This window comes from Oryctolagus cuniculus, chromosome 8 (genome assembly GCF_051225735.1).
Source record: "Oryctolagus cuniculus isolate XC-2025 breed Fujian yellow rabbit chromosome 8, ASM5122573v1, whole genome shotgun sequence".
Lineage (NCBI taxonomy): Eukaryota > Metazoa > Chordata > Mammalia > Lagomorpha > Leporidae > Oryctolagus > Oryctolagus cuniculus.
In genome coordinates this window covers 12496406-12511574 of record NC_142874.1, presented here as the reverse complement: position 1 = coordinate 12511574, position 15169 = coordinate 12496406, and the positions used below count along the sequence as shown (strand labels likewise).

The 15169-nt window shown below is 43.3% G+C and overlaps 1 protein-coding gene across 2 annotated transcripts in view; it reads right to left on the bottom strand.

Moving 5' to 3' along the window:
* KLHL2 (kelch like family member 2) overlaps window positions 1–15169 on the bottom strand; it is a 123232-nt gene that overhangs the window by 73439 nt on the left and 34624 nt on the right. For both annotated transcript variants that reach the window (XM_070047275.2, XM_008273508.5), the window contains one exon: window positions 9564–9685. In XM_070047275.2, coding sequence (XP_069903376.2) covers window positions 9564–9680 — 117 coding nt within the window. In that variant the 5' untranslated portion in view covers window positions 9681–9685. The remainder of the gene's footprint in view (window positions 1–9563; window positions 9686–15169) is intronic.

The window sequence follows — 15169 nt, the reverse complement described above, 5'->3', positions numbered from 1 at the left end:
TGTCTGATCCCACTCACCTTTCCAGTATCACTCTCCCTATCACTATCTCTCATCAAGCAATGGTCACCTTTTTCCTCTGGCTGATTCTTTAAAAATAAAAAAAATTTTTTTCATTTATTTGAAAGAGTTATGGGGGGGGGGGGGGAGATCTTGCATCCACTGGTTGGCTTCCCAGATGGCTACAACAGCTGGGGCTGGGACAGGCCAGAGCCAGGAGCCAGGAGTTTCTTCCAGGTCTCTCATGTGGGTGGGTGCAGAGGCCCAAGCACCTGGGCCGTCCTCCACTGCTTTGCCCAGATCACTATCAGGGAGCTAGACTGACTGGAAGTGGAGCAGCCGGGACACAAACCGGTGCCCACATGGGATGCTGGAATTGCAGGCAGCAGCTTTACCAACTGCACACCACAATGCTGTCCTCTCTCAAGCTGATTTTCTTTTTTGTGTGTTTATTATTTATTTATTTATTTGAAAGGCAGAAATAGAGAGAGAGAGAGAGAGAGGGAGAGGGAGAGGGAGAGGGAGAGGAGGGGGGAGGGAGGGAGGGAGGGAGGGAGGGAGAGGAGGGGGGAGGGAGGGAGGGAGAGGGAGGGAGAGAGAAAGAAAAACACACAAGATCGTCTACCCACAGTTCACTTCCCAAATAGCTGCATCACTCCCTGGCCGGAGCTGGATCCAGCCAAAGCCAACAGTCAGGAGCTTCTTCCCAGTCTCCCACATAGGTGGCAGGGGCCCAAAGATTTTGGGCCATCTTCCACTGCTTTCCCAAGCACATTAGCAGGGAGCTGGATCAGAAGTGGAGCAGCTGGGACTCGAATCGACGCCCATTTGGGATGCTGGCACTGCAGGCAGTGGATTGACCTTCTACACCACAGCACCAAGCCCTGTCAAGCTGATTCTTATCTCAGATCTTTTCCACTTAACGCTGCTTCTACTTGAAATGTTCTCCATCTTTGCATCACTCCCTCTTTCTCTGCATTTCATTCAGTAGTCTGCACCAATGACTCCTCCTCAGAGAATGATACTGTAAAATTTTCCCATCTGTAGGTTTTATTATCTGTCACGACCCCTACCCTTCCACCAGAGTATAAAGGCTTTTAGGTCAAGGACTTTGTTCTGTTTGACACTGTATCACCAACAGCTGAACATCGCCTGAATATAATAGATGATTCATAAATATTTAATGACCTATTGATGGAAAACTGGAATTCATCAGAATCAATAGTAGCGGTAAAAAATGGACAAGATCAATAGCTTAAAAGCTAGAAGGGGAAAGAGCAAGCTATGCATAAAAGCGCAAAGAAAAATGGTCTGTGATCCTTATTTGACCTAGCCTGATTGACCTACAGATTTCTAAAAACCTTAGGTCTTCAAGTTCAGACCAATGTAGCCATAAAATAATTCTGACCAAGTTCATCAGGCAGGTAATCAGTGTAATGGGCCGGCATTACCTTTCTGCCCTAAACATGGCACTTTCCACTAAGCACCCTCACACTTTTCCAAGCCGCAGTGTGATCCCTAAAGACCCACATCACAAAGCCGCACACTCTGGGTTTGCTGTCCAGTTCCCTATGGGAATGCAGACTCGCCAGACTCCCAGTTTACCTGGCTCTGGTCATGACAACGGCCTACCCCTCACCAAGTCTCTTCAGACAAGCTAGAACACAGGGGCTGTGGGATGAGTGAGTGTCCACTCGGGCCAGCTCTTTCCGGATCAGACACTGCCATCAGCCTAACAGCAGGCACCAACATCATGAGACTCCTGCTGTTGAGTCGACGCCTGCAGTACCTCATACAAACTGAATACGCCACTCACCCCTACACATTTTACCCTCAGCTTAAAAAATATTCATTGAGGGGCCGTGCTGTGGTGTAGTAGGTAAAGCTGCCGCCTACAGTGCTGGCATCCCATATGGGCACTGGTTCTAGTCCCGGCTGCTCCTCTTCCCATCCAGCTCTCTGCTGTGGCCTGGGAAAGCAGTGGAAGATGGCCCAAGGCTTGGGCCCCTGCACCCACATGGGAGACCCGGAAGCAGCTCCTAGCTCCTGGCTTCAGATTGGCACAGTTCCGGCCATTGCGGCCAACTGGGGAGGGAAACAGTAGATGGAAGACTGACCTCTCTCTCTCTCTCTCTCTGCCTCCCTTTCTCTCTGTGTAACTCTGACTTTCAAATAATAAATCTTAAAAAATAAAAAAGTATTCATCGAGTGCTTGCTTCCTTGAGTCAGTGCTCCTACCCCTAGCCTCATTCATTTCTGGCTCAAGCTCCAACCTCAAGCAAGCTTCTCAGGAGAATCCAGCATAGCTCACCTGTACTTAAACCAGTCATCTACTGACTGCTGTTTCTCAAGCTCTTATATGTAAAAGAAAATCATTATCCCCCTTTCACCAACAAGAAAAGAGGGCTCAGAGAGGTTAAGCGATTTGGACAAAGTCATGTGGCATTTACAGAGCAAAGACGAGCTCCAAGCCCAGTCTAAGTAGGCTCTTTCCACTGTGTTCTTTGCTCAGTTCCTGCAGCACCAGGATCAGTAGCTAGCAGATCCTCCAACAATGTCTGTGTAACTGATAGGATGTCAAAAGTGCCCATTTTTAAAATAAGTATCCATCTAATGGGAAATTCACATCAAATACAGAAACAACATAACAAGGGCAGGTGTCTGGTATGGCTCTTAAGCTAGCACTGCAGACGCCTTCATCTCAGGTCAGAAGGTCGGGGCTCAAGTCTCAGTTCCACTTCAGACTCCAGCCTCCTGCCTGGGAGGCAGCACGTGACGGCTCGAGTGCCTGGGGCACTGCCACCCACACGGGAGACCCACACTGAGTTCCTGGGCTCTTGCTTCAGCATGGTCCAACCCAGGATACAGCAGGCACTTAGGGGGAGTGAACCAGCATATGGATCTCCTCTGTCGGTTTCCTTCTCTCTGCCTCACTGCTTTTCAAATAAATTAAATTATAAAAAAGACAGACACATAGCAAAAGCACTCTACTGACCCCTACTTAGCCTGCTCACCTGAGTAACCAGGTAACCACCTGTGCCCTGGTGACATGTGCTCTGTAACGTGCTGGCAACCTCTGCTCCTCCAGCCGAGGCGTACCTTGCCAACTCACGCCTGCTGGATTTACTCCCATATCTGTTTATGACACTCGCACCTGTTCCTGAAGTCACCTAATCTGAATAAATATATGTAACCCAGTGAAAAGTGAATGTAAAATGGGAGCTGTTTCTATGAAAACTAAGTCGATTGCTTTAGAGTGACTTGATCAATGTGTGACTGCAAAAACTAAATTTTATCAAGTTAGAAGTGGGAGGAACGAAAGAGAAATCGTGTAATTTGAAGAAGACTTTGCACTGAGATTTCTTTTTGCACGTGTCTCAGTTCTTGCTGCACTTTAATGAAAAACAGAAAATCACAGCTCATGCATGATTATGGTGTGGTTTGTTCAAGAAAGAGCCAGTTAGTCTCCAAACAGCTGATCATATTTAGTTTTTTTTTTCTTAAAGATTTATTTTATTTATTTGAAAGACAGAGTTACAGAGAGAGGTAGAGATAGAGAGGTCTTCCATCTGTTGGTTCACTCCCCAGATGGCCACATGGCTGGAGCCGCGCCGATCTGGAGCCAGGAGCTGCTTCTAGGTCTCCCACGCGGGTGCAAGGGCCCAAGGACTTGGGCCATCTTCCACTGCTTTCCCAGGCCATAGCAGAGAACTGGATCAGAAGAGGAGCAGCCGGAACTAGAACCAGCACCCATATGAGATGCTGGCACTGCAGGCCAGGGCTTTAACCCACTGCACCACAGAACCAGCCCCCCCATATTTAGTTTTTAACAAAAGATTGACATTCAACTATACAACTGTATGTTTAAGTTAAAATAAAATGCTTATATAGGTATTCCTTTTTTTTTTTTTTTTTTTTTTTGATAAGTTCTCTACTTCAACGGTCTATTACTGATTAAGTCAACTTCTTAAAACCTTTTTCAATGACAAAGTCTGGTATGTCCCTATGTGCGATGTCTCCCTTTCAGGACCATGGAGGTAAAACACTACACAACATACTTCTAAAACTTCTGGTTCAAACAAAACAAAACCAACCTGCCTTACGCTGCTAATAAAATGGACACACCATGTTGCATTTTCTACTGCACTGGGGTCCTGTTAATAAGCCTTTTTGTATCCTTTTTATTGATGGATAATTTTAAATGCCTCTTGAAAAGCTTTCTTCCACTTCTAAAGACATGAGATGTCTCAATCAGAATTGACACACCACGTAAGTTTCATGAATTGCGTTAAAATCCATTCATTCAAAATTACCAGATGTTTCTTAAATTCTTCTGAAATGATGAAAAGTTCTAATACAGACTGAGTCCATGGATGAACATGCAAAATAATTTCAGAATGAGAGCATTTACTTACATTGGCCCTGTTTATCAACATCCTTACCTTTGCTTTTCACACTTACATCAAGTGAAAAATGCTTACCTACTTTGAGTAAGCCAAAACAAATGCCCAAAAGCTGAGAAGTCAAATGTATGCAACAGAACTGCAAATTTAACAATGAAGCACATTATTTCTTTTTAAAAATTCAAGATCCTTTAGGATTTTCCAGAAACCCATCTAATGAAGAAGGATGTATCTTGAATAATTTCGGATACTGAAAAAAATATTTTTCAGTTACAAAGGTATCTATACTTTTAAATTTATAAATTTTCCTTATAATGAAAACCCTAGTTGCTGTGTGATGTTGAACAAATTAATCTTCCTGAGTCTTATTTGTTTAATATTAATTGAAGACGCAATAATCAATCTTACATGGTAAAACATGGTCCTTTATGTGTCCAACTTATAGTTGAAGACATTCTGATGTGAGAATCCTTCTTTGATTCATACATGTAAACAAACTAATATCTTTATATCCAGAACCAGGTACTCTCACCAGTAAGGAGAGGGCACCAAGGTACAGAGATTCTCTGGAAGTACACAAAACTCTAAGTACACAGCGGCTCCGGTGCCCTTTCCCTAGCAAACGTGTCACAGGTTACCACCCTGAGAGCCCAAAAGTCGCTTCTGTGACTCATTTCTACTTCAAGGCCCTAAAAACTGCCGATAGTCTCCAAAGTTGTCTTTCAGACTTTCTGTCATAAGGGAGAATTATATTCACCAGCCACCCCACACTGGCCCAGATCCTACTGCAAAAAGTATCCAAAGGTCACCCTGTGTTTCGTTCTAATACTAAGATCTCCACCCAAAGAGGAGCCTTACACCACCACACGGACCTGTGTGGGAGCAGGCTTCTGCACTGAATCTGTGTGGACTGGCACCACCTCTGCATGCGACAAGAACTCTACCTCTTACACAATCATTTCCGACCCCTAAAATAAAGATACCCGTTTCTTCTGATCATGGAGGTGTGCTTTGGAAGTCATTTCCCATGGCTTCCTTATTTGCTGTAAATAAATCATCTCGTGTGACAGCAGCCTCTTCTAAAAACCCACCAGGAAATGGACAACCACAGCCCCCAAAAGTTTAAAAGCCCACTTTGCAACAGTCTTTCGATTTATTTTCTTTAATCTTCAGGTCTCTAAAATTTGCCTGGAAACTCAAGATGCAAGCTAAATTTTAATTCACTCAATAACAACAACAATAAAAAGGTGAATTAAAAGCATGGCCACGGTAAAAAACAAAACACTTTGTTCTTCTATCTTTCTTTAAAAAAAAAAAAGACTAAAAACTGCAAATTCATGTAGCTCAAATTGTCATCTCACATGACCATAAATAAAACCAGTCACCCAACTCAAACAAAGCTTAAAAACTTAAACAAAAACCCAACAGCAAAATCAATCAATCAATCAAACAAACCTGAAATAGCCAAAAATTAGTCTTACTGCTTATACAGTGGAGTAAGGATTGCTCCTTCTCTGGAGTTAAAGTTTTCAAATTACTCATTTCCTCATTCTGACTCAAAGATGACAAACCTTCACTTCACACGGCTACTATACGGTTTTAAATGCGCACAAGAAGGAGACTACAGGAATCGCAGAAAGAACAGAGAAAACCAGTGTCCAGGTCCTGTTCTGCCACCCCCAGTCTTTAGGCAGCTGGACCTGCGCTTTCTATGGCACTGATCTGACAATCCCAGACACCTGCTACCCTAACACTGCACTTTGTTAATAAAAGAGAAACTTGCGGGGGGGGGGGGGGGGCACCTTGACGTATTTCATTCTAAGCCTAAGGAGAAAATATGCCGACAGCAGCATACACCTGAAATACAAAAAGGTCTGTGTCCACTGTCAGCACTCTAGGGGTACACACTCAGAGCAGGGCATCCAGCCGCGACCACCTGCAGCCTCCGCCTACCCGGAGAACACCACACCGCTCGACTACACTGCGCCTTCTCTTAAGGTGCACAGCACCTGACCAGAAAGATTCAACAAAGACACAAACAGAGCACAGAGCACTTTAGTAAATCCTGATATGTACAGCCTTCCTGTATGCTTCACTGAACAACACATGGTATGGAAAGGGCAGCTTATTTTCATAGACTGAATTTCCAAGCTGCCTTTTTCTAAAGAAGTATTTTCTAAGATTATAAAACAAGGTCTTAAATACCAGGATACTCCTATGCTGAACAGCCATTCCTCCCCCTCTTTAAAAAACAACAAAAAAAGAAAAAACATACAAATGTTAAGCATTTAATAAGCCTGCCAAATGCAACTCTTAGAACGTATTCTGTAACAGCTAAGCAAAACACACAAAGGAAAATTAGCTTGGTACAAGGTTTTCTGAAAGGCTGTGACTACTAATTCAAAACTGGAACGTGAGAGTTATTAAAAGAAACGTGAGAGGTGCTCTCATTCCGAATAGGCCAATATCCTCACCGCAAGAACTACTACAGGCAGCAGTCAGGGCTACATTCACAGTCTAGCCTTTTAGACCTACAGCATCTTTCCCAATATTCTCCCACATGGCTCATTATGTCAATCAAAGAAATCAGTCCTGATTTTAGGAAGGTCAGATACAGGGTACAGTGATGCCCAGGCACTAAAACAAATAAAAGGAGCAAAAAGAAACCCAAAATAAATTTTCATAGAAAACAACACCCTGGAATTCAGCAACTAATTTACCCATACAGAAAAGACCAGCATTAGATGAGCTCTTTCTATTACAATCTCATGACATATACCAAACATACTCATACACGTTAAAAAAAGTGTTCACCTAGCATCTGATTCACACCTTCATATACAACCCCCATGCCTTACCCAACAAGTAGAACTCCTGGGTAGGCTTAGCAGACCATCTGGATCACCCAGGGGCCTTAGCTTGGCCAATGTGTCACATTTAACAACTGACAGCAATTCTTCACAAGTTAAAACATAAAGATTTCAGTCTCCAAATTTAAGTATTTTGTGGCATATTTCAAACAGTTAGAAGGGATAAAAGAATCCATACTTTTCCTAATTCTGCAACTGGTAGTTGAGAGATTGCTTATTAAGAATTTAGTCCTAGGATCCAGTGTTGTGGTGTAACGGGTTAAGCTGCCACCTGTGATGCCGACATCCCCTAAGGGCACGGGTTCAAGTTCTGGATGCTCCACTTCCAATCCAGCTCCCTGTTAATGTGCCTGGGAAAGCAGAAGATGGCCCAAATCCTTGGGACCCTGCACCCATGTGGGAGACCTGGATGAAATTCCTAGCTCTTGGCTTCAGCCTGACCCAGCCCTGGCTGTTGTAGTCGTCTGGGGAGTGAACCAGTGAATGAAAGATCTCTATCTCTCCCCTTCTGTCTTTCTCTGTAACTCTGCCTTTTGAACAAATAAAATAAATCTTTAAAAAAAAAAAAAAGAACTTAGTCCTAGGGGTGGGCCCATGGCACAGTGGATTAGGCCACCACTTGGGACACCCCACATCCATATCAGAGTGCCTGGGATCAAGCCTCAGCTGCTCTGCTTCTGATCCAGCTTCCTACTGATGCATGCTGGGAGGCAGGAGATGACGGCCCAAGTACCTGAGTTCCTGCCACCCACATTAGAAATCCTCATGGTTCCTGTTTCCTGCTTTGAACTAGCCCAGCCCTAGCAATTATGGGCCTCTGAGGAGTCAATCAGCAGGCAGGAGATTCTTCCTTAATCTCCCTTTTAAGTACAAATAAATACTTCTAAAAAAGAATTTAGTCCTGGTACTTTTCACTGTCTTCAGAACACAATGTATCGTTAGATGAAACATATATTAAATTTTGGATGGAAATTTGGTATTAGCATCAAAAATTAAAATATACACATGCTCTCTGATCAAACAATTCCATTCTGAGGAATGCAGCCTAAGAAATTCTAGGGTGCAAATATAAAAATGTCCACTCAGTGCAACATTTTTAAAAGATTAGTTTATGTATTTTAAAGTCAGAGTTACAGAGAAGGAGAGGCAGAGGCAGAGAGAGAGAGAGACAGAAAGACAGCGCTTCCACCCACTGGTTCACTCCCCAAATGGCCGCAATGGACAGGGTTGGGCCAGGCCGAAGCCAGGTACCAAGAGCTTCATCTGGGTCTCCCCATATGGGTACAGGGGCCCAAGCACTTGTGCCATCATCTGCTGCTTTCCCAGACATATTAGCAGGGAGCTGGACTGGAAGCAGAGCAGCTGGGACACGAACCAGCGCCCATATGGGAAGCCGGTGCTGCAGTAAACAGCTTTATCCGCTACGCCACAGCACCAGCTCCACTGCAACATGTTTTATAAAGGTGAAAAACCGCAATGCTGATTGACATACATGATAGCACACAAAAGACAGAGCTAAATCAATATATACGGATGTGCAAAGACCTTCAAGACACTGCACAATGAATAAAAATGTAGAACGAGTATGGTATAAATATAGTTATCCGGAGACAGTTTGTGTGTGTGTGTGTGTGTGTGAGAGAGAGAGAGAGAGAGAGAGAGAGAGAGAGAGGGTGAAGGCACAGGGAAGGGCCTGGAAGGATTCATACCACACAGACAACAGAAGCTCCCCTCTGGGGACCAACAGTGACCACTGTGTGGGTTCAGAGAAAAGGACAGTTTCAAAAGGGGACTTGCACTTTTTACTCCACATCTATCTGTGCTAAACAAGTATAGAACATATATAAAACATCTGTTTTATTAATAGAAAATAATAAAGACGCAATATCAGATTTGAGTTAAACCCCAGTACTACTTAACGAAGATGCTGAAATAGTCAAAGAGTAAAGGACTATTAACAGTCAAACACATCTTTTGTAGACTGTACTGTTCAAAGGAATAAAGAAAACCTGTGGGCAGCATCAATCAATCATCATAAATGAATATGACAGGGTTTTCAAGAAAGAACAAACAACATCCAGAGAACTAAAGGATCTGTAGCTAAGAAGTTTTAATATAAAAGATACTAAAATCAGAGACATTATTAAAAAGATGTAACCATTTCACGTCCCCCTTAGAAATACAATTTCAACAATGAGTCCCATCACTTGGGCACAAAACGTATACTGTGTGGGAACGCTTTTGTTTTGAAAGCTACACAAGGAAGGAGCTCAACTGAGGAGCGTGCTCCTACCTGTACATTTTCTTCTGTGACCTGGATTTCCGCAGTGTAAACATAGTCAATCAGCATCCTCAGGGTCCAGCCATCCACCTCTTTTATTCGAACTCGCTTTGCCCGGCTCTCACTCATCTCCCCTAGAACACAAAGGAGTAAGAGTGTTACTGCAGCGAAACTCTGCCGTGGAAACACCAACGCCAGCACAGGCGGATCCGTCTTCTTACCACGCTCCTGTGTGCAGGAGGCGGCATGACCCACTGCTTTCTGCAGGCCCCGAAACACTTCCCTACCTCTGCTCAAAGTTTATCTCAGCAAATCATAAAATGTACTTTTGTTACCCAGAGTCCTGAAAATCACAACACAACAATGAACAAACACGCTAAGTGTCCGGTTACATGAACTATCAAACCTGTGGCTTTAAGTTCGGATGCTGTATTCCAAGTGCTTTTGAGTAGTTTGTCCTTGTGGGTTTCTAGGCATGACTACAACAGTAATGATGTTACCACCTTGGGGGAATGGCAACCAGCACTCATTGAAACAGCCCACTCCGTCAGCGTCATTGATTCAACGAGCACAAGATATGCCAGGAGCATGCTGGCCAGAGACAGAGGCTGGCTCCTTGGTGGGAGGCCACAACCTCCACGCAGGAAACCATGAGAAAATAGATCCCACAGATGCAGAGGTTAGTCTGTAGCAAAGGTCTGTCACAGAGACCTTTCAGCAAAAGTTCAGCTCCTATTTGTTATCTGCAGTCCCTTCACTCTAAAGCCATTTCTACATCAACACTTATTATTTGTACTACCCACCATTTTAAGACAGAAAAGAGAAGGGTGGTCCTTAATCCAAGGGGACCTGGGGAAGGCAGAAAGCTGATCTGCGCAGGACACCACCAAACAATCCAAGATATAAAGTGACACAGCAACTGAACACTGGAAAAAGAAAAATCTCAAGAATAATGCTGAGTGCCATAGGACATCCTTGGCAAAAACGTTTGGTTCCAGAAATCAACAGGTTTTAGATGTCAAAGTAGAAACATGAAGACTATGCCACCCTCCGACTCTTTCTCCTTAATCTGGCACCCTATAAAAAAATCACACAATGGTTCCAAGATCTCTTGAAAGCTCCGTTCTTTTTCAGATACAGTGCACTGTCATTGTGAACTATCAGAAAAGCCTACAGGAATCCATAATTACAAGAAATTCCTTTGTAGACACCCTGGGAGGAGAGATGTCTTAACAGTGATGTCTCCTTAACTGCGTGCTCCCCTGGGGAAGAACTGACAGGATCTCAGAAGGAAGTTGTTCTCCTCCAAGCTACTTCCAGGGAGAACAACACCCGCTGCATCACGAGGAGGAGCACAGTCAACCAGCACAGGCTACATACACCTCTGTCTTAAGAAGGAGGGGCGCTGGAGTAGTGACTCTCACTGCAGCAAATGAGGCAAGAAACGTGGACAAGGAATTCCTCATCTCCTCCCTCTCACTCTCTCTGCATCTTGTGGGTATCTGGGAATCTGCATGATCTAAAGGCTCCTTTGTGCCAAAAGTTAAACCACTCTAGGGACTGTCATTTGGCCTTTAGACAAAAGCCATCTCTGTTTCATCTACCCGGGCTCTGTGATGTGCAAATCCTTGCAGAGCCTGGGGTCACAAGACCGCAAAGTCACACACCTGGGTCTTAGACGTGGGCATGACTTAGCTTAAACAAAACCAGGTCTGGCTTTAATTTGAATAAGTGACTGCAAAATAGTCCTCTGCCAGGTAGTTTTAATATTACAATGTTTAAAGTATTGCTGTAAAATGTACTCTGCTAACCCACATATTCCTTTCGGTTACTTTTAATTATTTCTCTCTTAGAATATTGTATCTGCTTCCAGAAACTCAACTTTAAGTATATACTGCTTTTAAAACATTTTCATCTGGGGCCAGCACCATGGCTCACTTGGTTATTCCTCCCCCTGCAACGCTGGCATCCCTTATGGGCGTCAGGTTCTAGTCCCGGTTGCTCCTCTTCCAGTCCAGCTCTCTGCTGTGCCCAGCAGGACAGTGGAGGATGGTCCAAGTCCTTGGGCCCCGCACCCAGATGGGTGACCAGGAAGAAGCACCTGGCTCCTGGCTTCAGATCAGCACAGCGCCAGTCATAGCAGCCATTTGGGGAGTGAACCAACAGAAGGAAGACCTTTCTCTCTGTCTCTCTCTCTCACTGTCTGTAACTCTGTCAAAAAATTTTTTTTCAATCTGTATTTTTGTCATATTAATATGCAAAAACAAGACTTACCACTGATTACATTAATAGTCCAAAAATTCTAATATGAATAAAATTCATATTAGAAAAAAAGCCATTGATATCTAATTCTAGCTGTTAACCATTACCTGAGCTACTGCCCTTTGCTGTGTTTCTGGAGGATCTTTAAACAATATGCCCTTGTGAGACTCAGGCTTGCTTCCAGTGACTGTGCACACTGTTCATCGGATACCATTTGTAAGCTTCCCATACCCTCTCCATGGATCTGAGCGTTGTGTTTCTATGTTTTGAACATGTAACTGTGGAGCTATATTAGAATTCTGAAGATACATTAGGACATCCACACAGCCACCTATGCTAAAATCCTGTGTCAGAGTCATTCCGGAGTTTTCCCTTTTTTTTCCTCACTCATCAGTCCTACGATTCACCAAAACCTACATGATTAATATAGATATAAGGCAACCTCAAAATGTTCATAGAAAATGTATTTATTTTAGTGCAGAATAATTTTGAAATTCATGCATAGTTTTTTCATTAATCTGCATTTTCTATGATCTTTTTCAAGACTCATATATGCGCCACTTTAACGACCTCCCAATTCTTTCTTAACTCCAGTACCGTCTCCACAAAGTTAACCACACCACTCCAAGTTCTTCAGCTTCTCCCAGTCCAAGCACACAAACCCCTCTCAATCAGTATCTAACCCCACCTCTCCCATTTCTTGACTGAAAATAGATTAACAAGGAACAGTTTGGGTTTTACGCACACACACACACAGGAATTTCTTAACCTTAATGCGTGTGTTGAATCTTGTCCTCTTTAGCTCCCCTTTCTCTTGTAATCGCTACACAGTTTTCAAGATTCAGCTAGAACTTCTGCATGCAGGCTTATCGGTGGTAGCCCAAGGCTGGATAAGGTTCCGGGCTTATCGGTTGGTAGCCCAAGGCTGGATAAGGTTCTCGTGTTAGGTATGCTGGTAACACAGGCAAATCTACTCTATTATAGTTCACTCTGTAGTTAGTTCTCCCCACCAGAAGGCTTGAACTCCCTAAGAACAGGGATGAAGTTTCTCTAATCTCTGTATCCAACAATGCTAGAGAGAACTACCCAACAAATACTGTTTAGATGAATGAATACTACAGAATGAAGAAAACAAAACAAATGCCAATCTGGCGTTTTTCCTTAACATGATTAATAGCACTTCAATTAGTCACGAGCGTGACAGTCTAGCTATGAAGGACTTCAGGCAGCACTTACTGAGCATCCACTGTACATATCAGGTTGGCCCGAGCATTTCCACTAACAAATACTGCATCATCTCTACTTTTTCTTTCTGAGAAAAGAAATGAAATCTTCCAAACCATAAAAACTTAAGGACATGGGAGGGACTTCAAAATGTCTGTGGAAAAGTGGAAATGAAAGATAAGTTTACTCTGGTGAAAAAAAAAAATCTTCTTTGAAATCCATGCATAGTTTTTTCATAATATGCATGTTCCATGAACTTTCTGAAGGCCCAGTATCAATGAGTAAAATTACTTCCATCTAAAGGGCCTTTAATCAGGAGTCCTGAAGGCTGGCACACCCTGACAACTTCATTTATCCATGCTGAATATGGATAAATGAGAAGTGAATAGGTTTAAGAGGACAAACACTAAGATCCATTTAATTTTTAAATTGATGCTATGATTCTATTGTGTAGCACATAACATTGCATGGAGGAAAAATGAAAGTACAAAACAAAAACTGACTATGCTGAAACTCTCAGAAATGAACGACAGATTTATAGCTATATTTGACAAATAAACTTTATTTCATCAGTTTTCAAGTTTCCTTGTCATCTACCCTAGTCATTACTGCCTCTTGTCCTTTATTAGTCTTGGTAACCCAAAGAAGCTACTGACACACACAAGCTGACCCAGCCGCCCCCACCAAGCTCCCTCATTAACTCCCTAGTTGTACAACTGATCTAAGGCAAACATGGTAAGTGCATTCCTCTGTTGGTTTTCGTCTGGTTTGGGTGACTTCTAGGAAGGGTTTCTTAGCTCCTAAAAGAGGAAAAAAAATAAAGAGGTAGCCCTCCTCCTCCCCGAAGGTGTTGTGTCTACTCTTGTGGGCTTCCTGCATACAGGAGGGGAACCAACCTTACCAGAATATTTTATTTGAGGGTAGCAGAGTACACACACAGACATGGGAAACAGGTTCCTGATGAACTAACTTCTCAACCGCAGATCCAATCACTCCTGATACCCAGCCTACTCCTTAACTATGTAAACCAGCCTGAGTGGAGTTTTCTGTTACACGCAGCCTAAAGCAGTCTAACGTAAGCTCTTTATGTATTAAAGTCTATTTTTCTTCACAGCAGTCATGGATATCAGAAATTACCTCTTCTTTCTGTTTTCTGATTTTCCTCCTCTCCCCTACTAAAATCATAAAAAAACAGCTGTTTTTGTGCATCAATATGATCCCCAAAACTTAGGAAAATGCCTAGCACATAAACGATGCTCAATAAATATTCCTGGATGAACTAAAGCATAATTCTTAGAAAAACATAACCATATATAGAACTTTTTTAACAAAAGATTTTATTTATTTGAGAAGGCAGAGCAACAGAGGGGTGGAGGCAGGGGGTGGAGTGGGAAGGGATCTTCCATCCACTGGTTCACTTCCCAAATGGCTGCAATGACCTGTGCCAGGCCAGGCCGAACCCAGGAGCCAGGAACTTCATCCAAGTCTCCTACATGGGTGGCAGGGCCGGCCCAAGTACTTGGTCCATCTTCTGCTGCTTTCCCAGGCGCATTAGCAGAGAGCTGGATCATAAGCAGAGAGTTTGAGACTCAAACAGGTGCTAATATTGGATGCTGAGGTACAGGTGGCAGTTTAACCTGCTGTACTGCAAAGCCGGCCACCATGTACAGAACTTTAAGAAATCTCACTTCCCAGGGCCTGGGACTGTGGTGACCAAATCAAAGTGCAGATTCAAGTTCTGGCTGCTCCACTTCTGATCCAGCTCCCTGTTAATATGCCCAGGAAGGCAGCAAAAGATAGCCCAAGTGCTTGGGCCCCTGCCAACCACGTGAGAGACCAGAACAGAGTCACTGGCTCCTGGCTTCATCCTGGACCAGATCTGGCTGTTGCAGCCATTTGGGGAGTAAAGAGCAGATGGTTGATTTCTCTGACTCTCCCTCTCTCTACTGCTCTACCTGTCAAATAAATAAATCTTTTAAAACAAAACAAGAAAAAGCAATCTCACTTCTTAATCATTCAAATAATAATACATATTTTCTTATTCTAATTTACCTCACTGAATCATGTCCAATTCGTCAAAAGAAATCAAAAAAGCATGCGTGCCTGCGTGCGCGCACACACACACACACACA